General features: G+C 35.7%; 1 protein-coding gene across 1 annotated transcript; it reads left to right on the forward strand.

Moving 5' to 3' along the window:
- LOC113699713 (zinc finger BED domain-containing protein RICESLEEPER 2-like) lies at window positions 1–2,229 on the forward strand. Its single transcript, XM_027220070.2, has 5 exons — window positions 1–429; window positions 553–913; window positions 970–1,639; window positions 1,861–2,068; window positions 2,161–2,229. Exons 1-5 carry the CDS (start codon window positions 1–3, stop codon window positions 2,227–2,229), a joined length of 1,737 nt encoding a protein of 578 aa, XP_027075871.2.
- Window positions 2,230–6,104: the final 3,875 nt, after the last annotated feature.

Consider the following 6,104-nt stretch of genomic DNA (forward strand, 5'->3'; position numbering starts at 1 on the left):
ATGGAGCAAAATAATGAAGACGTGGAACAATTGAATTACAACGAAGAAAGAGCTGATGAGATGAGTGAAGAAGAAATAGAAATAATAGAAAATGATAGCAATGAAGGAGGACAGCAAGTAGATGGAGATGGAGGAGTTGATCCTTTTGAGAAAAAGCAAAGGAAGAAGAAATCCAGCATATGGGATGAAATGACTGAACTAGTGCTAGATAATGGGACGGTCAAAGTGAAATGCAACCATTGCAAGGAGCTTTTCACCAAGAGTACAACCGGAGCCACATCTCAGTACAAGAGACACCTGACTTCTTGCCTCCAAAGAAAGATGGCCATTGGGGAGCAAAGCAAACAAAAGCAACAAGTGCTTTCATTCACCGAAGGTGGAAGTGATGGTATCACTTCCATCACAAATTTCTCGTATGATCATGCCAAGGTAAGAGAGCTTGCGTCACACATGATTCTTGCACATGAGTACCCCTTTTCTATGATGGAGCATGTAGTTTTCAACAAATTCATGAAAGCAGTTTCTCCGTTTTATAAAAAGATTAATCGGTAGACTGTTAAGGAAGATTGTATGAGTACTTATACAATTGAAAAAAGGAAGCTGAAATCATTGTTGAAAGGTACTGGTAGGATTAGTATTACAACTGATTTGTGGAAATCTGGTCAAAAAATTCAATATATGGTTGTGACTGGTCATTTTATTGATTCTGATTGGGTGCTTCAAAAACGTGTATTGAATTTTTGCAATGTTCCTCCTCCTTATACTGGAGTTATTATAGCTGATACTCTAAGTAAGTGCTTCATTGATTGGGGGATTGAGAATAAGGTTTCTAGCATAACTGTTGATAATGCTTCATACAATGATGTGTGCATTAGGAGACTTAGAGAGGATTTTTCTCTAAGAAAGAGATTAAGTATTGGAGGAAAAATTTTCATGTTAGATGTTGTGCACATATACTTAATCTCTTAGTGCAAGATGGTTTTGGCCAACTTGGTGGTGTGATTGATGTTGTTAGAGAAGGGATAAAATACTTGAACAATTCAGAATCTAGGCTTCTTGAATTTGCCAAAATTAAAAAACAGCTTCAGTTGCCCTCTAGAAAACTAATTTTGGACTGTCCAACAAGGTGGAATAGCACTTATTTGATGTTAGCTTCAGGTTTAGAGTTCAAGGATGTCTTTCCAAGATATGCAGACATAGACCCTGGATTTCACTATGTTTCTACTGATTTTGAGTGGATGAAAGTGGAAGAAGTGTGCAAATTTCTAGGAATATTTCATGAAATCACTGATATGATTTCCGGGTCTGAGTATCCAACAACTAACATTTTTCTTGTGGAGCTCTATAGGATTAAAGAGCTTTTAAATGAAAAAGCTCTTGATCCTTTTGAACATATTCGAGCAATGGCTGGAAGTATGTCTACTAAATTTGATAAGTATTGGGGGGAAAGTAATGTGCTGCTATCTTTGGGTGCAATTTTGGATCCGAGATACAAAATATTCCTTATTAATCATGCTTTTCCGGTGATTTATGATGAGGATGCAGCTCCTAGATTCATGGCTGAGATTAGAGACATTCTTTATGAGCTTTACAATGAATATGTTGATTGTCATGTTGTTTCCCATTCTGAACAACAAAGGTAGGTTGTAAAAAGGAGACAAAATGAAGGTTCTACTTCTTCTAGTAAGAAACATAAAATGACTACACCCGCCGTTTTAACTGGCAAAGAAAAGTTTCACATGCATGTAAGTGAAATTGATAGGGCTCCACCAGAAAAATCAGATTTAGATGTTTATTTAGAGGAAAGTAGGTATGCTTGTGATGCAAGGGCAAATCTGGATGTTTTGGGTTGGTGGAAAGGAGAAAGATTGAGATTTCCCATCTTGTCGAGATGGCTGCCGATATACTCTCCGTTCCTGTTACCACTGTGGCTTCAGAATCTACCTTCAGCGCTGGAGGGAGAGTAATTGATGATCGACGAGCTTCTATGTCGGTTGAGACGGTGCAAATGTTGCTTTGCGGGAATGACTGGATCCGCAGTCTTCATGGCCTAAAGAATAAGTCTCGTGTAAGTAATTGATTGGATGTTTTTGTTGTTGTTACAGTTGCCTTATTTCTGATTTTGATGAATTTTTTAACTTTCATACTTTTATTCTGTAGGAATCACTTGATGTGGCCGAATCAATCACATTTGAAGAAGTTGAACTTCCTGAATCATTCAATGACTAATTTGGTGGATGTTGTCCATTGATGTTGCTTGGGGACAGTTTATGTAATTTTTTATGTTGTAATCTGATCTGGTTTAGACAGTTGATGTTGCTTGGTGGCTGTTTATGTAATTTTTCATGTTATAATCTGGTCTGGTTTGGACATTTTGGCTTGGACATGTTGTAATCTGATCTGATTTGGATATTTTGGTGTGGACATGTGGTAATCCGATCTGGTTTGGATTACTGGTGGCTGTTGATATCGTAATGTGGCTGTTTATATAATTTTTCATGTTGTAATGTGGACATTTTGGTGTGGACGTGGTAATCTAACCTGGTTTGCTGAAGTTTTAACTTCTTGTATTGTCATTTGGTGTAGTTTTAACTTCTTGCTGCAGTTTAAACTTCTTTTAATTTGATGTGGTTTGGACATTGTAATCCCCCTGTGGACATTTTGTTTCTCCATTTGATGGTTTTTGCTGTAGTTTTAACTTTAGACTCTGCCTTGTATTGTCATTTGGCATGGCTTGTATTATCATTTTAGCTTCAAATAATAAATCAGAGAAAGTGTATCTTCTTGTGATATGGGCTCTCCCGTAAACGAGCTCGAGCTTCGAGCTCGAAAAGCTCGACTCGAGTTTTTCGCGAGCTCGAGTTCGAGCTTCGAGCTCAGCGGCTCGATTTCAAAACTCGAGCTCGAGCCCGAGCTCGAGTTTTCTATCAACACATCGAGTCGAGTTCGAGCGCCTTGTAAAGCTCGAATGACTAATCGAGCGAGCTCAAGCTAGCTCGATTAGGGGTTCGAGTCGAGCTCGATTGTCCTATGCTCGAGCTCGACTCGGCTCGTTTAACAGCTCTAGTCACGAGTATGCGAATGATGAAATTAAAATAAAAGAAAAGAAATTAAATTATATACATATAAAAGTGATCAAAGAAAAAAGGAATGCAACATAAAGGGTACGGGAGGCAAAAAACTCGTGACATAATTTTCTTATACATGGATTAATAGGGTATTTAAACTAAAAAGTTATAATCACCCATTTCTCATGTTTGAAAAATAATTATCCTAACATGAACAAGCAAATGAACTAGTTTAAATGAGATGCAATTCTAAATGACATGATTAGCACCTATAAAGGGTAGGGGATAATATAGTAGGGAATATCATGCAAATGAGAAAAGATTCTAAAAATGAAAATATGCATGAAAATGTAGTGAATAGCACACAAAGATGAATCTAGCGCAAGACGACCTAAAGGGTCTAGCGTTGGACTAGCCTATTTCTAAAAATCATTACTAGCGTTGAACTAGCAAGTAAGCGGAGGGAGAAGTTACAACTAGCGTTGGACTAGTGTGGTGACGTCATGCATTAACAATTCATAGTGAAACAAATAAAGTATAAATTAAAACAAATAAACACATAAGAGCACGTAGCATATAACACGTAAACATAATATTTAGATGCCAAAATCCTAAGAAAAGCGGATAAAACATATAACACATAAGCCACATAAACACGCAACCTAGCTATTATATCGGAGAATCTAACTACAATCTAAAATGGGAAAGATATGATAAAATAAAATTAGTTATCCTATCTATTACATTTTTGAGGTATTTAAATGCCTCTCGAATAAAAATTAACTAAACAAAGATAGTATAAGAAAATTTAAATGAACATTTAAATGCAATAAATAAAGCATATAAGAATATATAAACACATAGGAACACATAAGAGCACGTAATTGACATTGAAATAATAAAAATAGGGGTACCTCCTGTTTGAAGTGGTGACTAAATGGAGTCAAATTATCCTATTTATACTCACAATGAACAAAAAAATCATGGCACCAATTTAATTGAAAAAACAATAATAATAATGAAAATTCACCTTAATATGTCAAACGTAAATAAATTTAAGAATATCTAAAAATTGCAAGTTAAATATATTCAAAAGTAACATAATTAGCTATTAAAGAAAAGAAACAATCACAATAAAAAGAGTCAAAATTCACTAGGGACTGAATTATAAAAATTAAAAATTTTTAGGGACAAAAATTATATTTTCCAAAGTTCAGGGGTCAAAATTAAATGAAAGATAAAATTCAAGGACCAAAATGCAATTAATTTAAGGACCTACATGCAAGAAATTTAAATGGTCTGGGCCGCAGTGAAACTACTCCAAAGATCATGGGGCTAAAATGCAAATTTCGGTTTCTCATTTGGGAGAAAAAAAGGCCATCGGGCCGTCATTTTTATTTATTTGGGCCGGATACTACCTAAACCCAGCCGAAACCCAAAAGAAACGAGCAAGCCAGCCCGTCTTTGATCCCTCAAGCCCAACCAAAAAAGAAGCATGGGTTTGACCTTCTAGCCCAACCGAAATTAAGAAACAAGCCCACTAAAAAAATAGCCCAACCCACTTTCCTTTTTTTTTTTTTTTCTTTTCTTTCCTTTCTTTTCTTTTTCTTCTTTTCTTTTCTTTCTTTCTTCTTCCTCCACTTCCAGCCGTTTCCTTCCCTTCTTCTTCGGCCAGCTGAAGAAGCTTCAGGGCCGCCGGCGGCACCACCGCCGGACTACCGGTCGCCGGTGACCTCTCCGGTCGCCAAAATTTCTCAAAATACACCTCTCCACTCCAATTTTCGCGTAGATTCCATTTCCGGATTTAATTTTTACAAAATATGATCTGAAAGTGGCCAAAATATCAAAATACATTCCAGTTTTTATTTCTTTAAAACACCCAAATCTTCACCAAAAAATATAAAATTTATACTACAACACTCGTGATTTTTACAACCTAACTATCAACTAACATCAATGAAAGTAACAATAGATATGACAAAATTAAACCAAAACAGTCCAAAAAATAACAAAAATCCTTCAAAACTTTTAACACTCAAAACTCCAAAAATTTTTGAATAACCACACCTTTTCAGACCTACACTAGCAAACGGTCACCTAGTTGACAAGAAAACATGTACAATGTTAAGCTTTTTAATTCGTTGGTCATTTTGGCATTTTTTTCAAACGGTTAATATGCATGCATGAGAAACATTTCCTTTTCCTTCATCTAGTTCATGTCATTTCCCAATTTTCAGCAATGCAACAACAACAATACAAGGCAGCCAGCAGAAACGAAAGAAAACTGAACAATGAAGCATGGATTTAATGTGCTAGACAAAAACTAAAAATTACCTCAATGTAGGTGTTTGTGAGGTTGAGATGGAACCGAGAGGAGTTGGGGAAGATTTTTTTTTTTGCTTCTCTGTTTCTTTCCTCCGCCCAAGTCCGAGAGAGAGAGAGTGAGGGGTCAGGCTGCAAAATTCCGAGAGCTTCCCTTCCTCTTCTCTCGTGCGTTTCTTTTTTTTTTTTCCTGCCTCTGTCCAGTGAGTCCAGAGGGATTGGAGTGCTTTTTTTTTTTTTTTTTTTTTCTTTTTGTGGCTTGTCTTCTGTGAGAAAGAGCCGAGTGAAGAGTGAATTTGTAGCCAACGTAGAGCTTTGTGTGTTTTGTTGGTCCAAAATGATTATTTTTACCAGATGACAAGAAAGATCAAGGAAGTTGAGTGTAGGAATGAGTTAAGTGTTTTTTGGTAGGGAAAATGATGAAAATGTGTAAGTTTTGTAATAATTTGATTTTGATTTGATTTTTGATTTTTTTTTTTTAAAATAAACCTGCAAAAATGAGAAAATTACACATTAATAATAATAGATAACTTATTAAATAGATAAAAATTCAGAAAAACATTAAAAATTGACAAAAATTTGGTGTCTACAAAACCTATTTACAAAACACCACCTTAGACATAAAACAAGGTTCTGATAAGCACACCAAAAAAAAAGACTAAGGTTCACATGTTGACATTTCAGATGAGGTCCCAGACTCATGATTCCGTAATC

Source organism: Coffea arabica, chromosome 7c (genome assembly GCF_036785885.1).
Source record: "Coffea arabica cultivar ET-39 chromosome 7c, Coffea Arabica ET-39 HiFi, whole genome shotgun sequence".
Taxonomy (NCBI): Eukaryota; Viridiplantae; Streptophyta; class Magnoliopsida; order Gentianales; family Rubiaceae; genus Coffea; species Coffea arabica.

Bases quoted from the DNA above. Each gene is read 5' to 3' on its own strand.
- LOC113699713 (XM_027220070.2), top strand. From the start codon at position 1: ATGGAGCAAAATAATGAAGACGTGGAACAATTGAATTACAACGAAGAA. The intron at 430-552 runs GTAAGAGAGCTT...ATTAATCGGTAG, and splicing joins TCTCGTATGATCATGCCAAG to ACTGTTAAGGAAGATTGTAT. The intron at 2,069-2,160 runs GTAAGTAATTGA...TTTATTCTGTAG, and splicing joins GCCTAAAGAATAAGTCTCGT to GAATCACTTGATGTGGCCGA.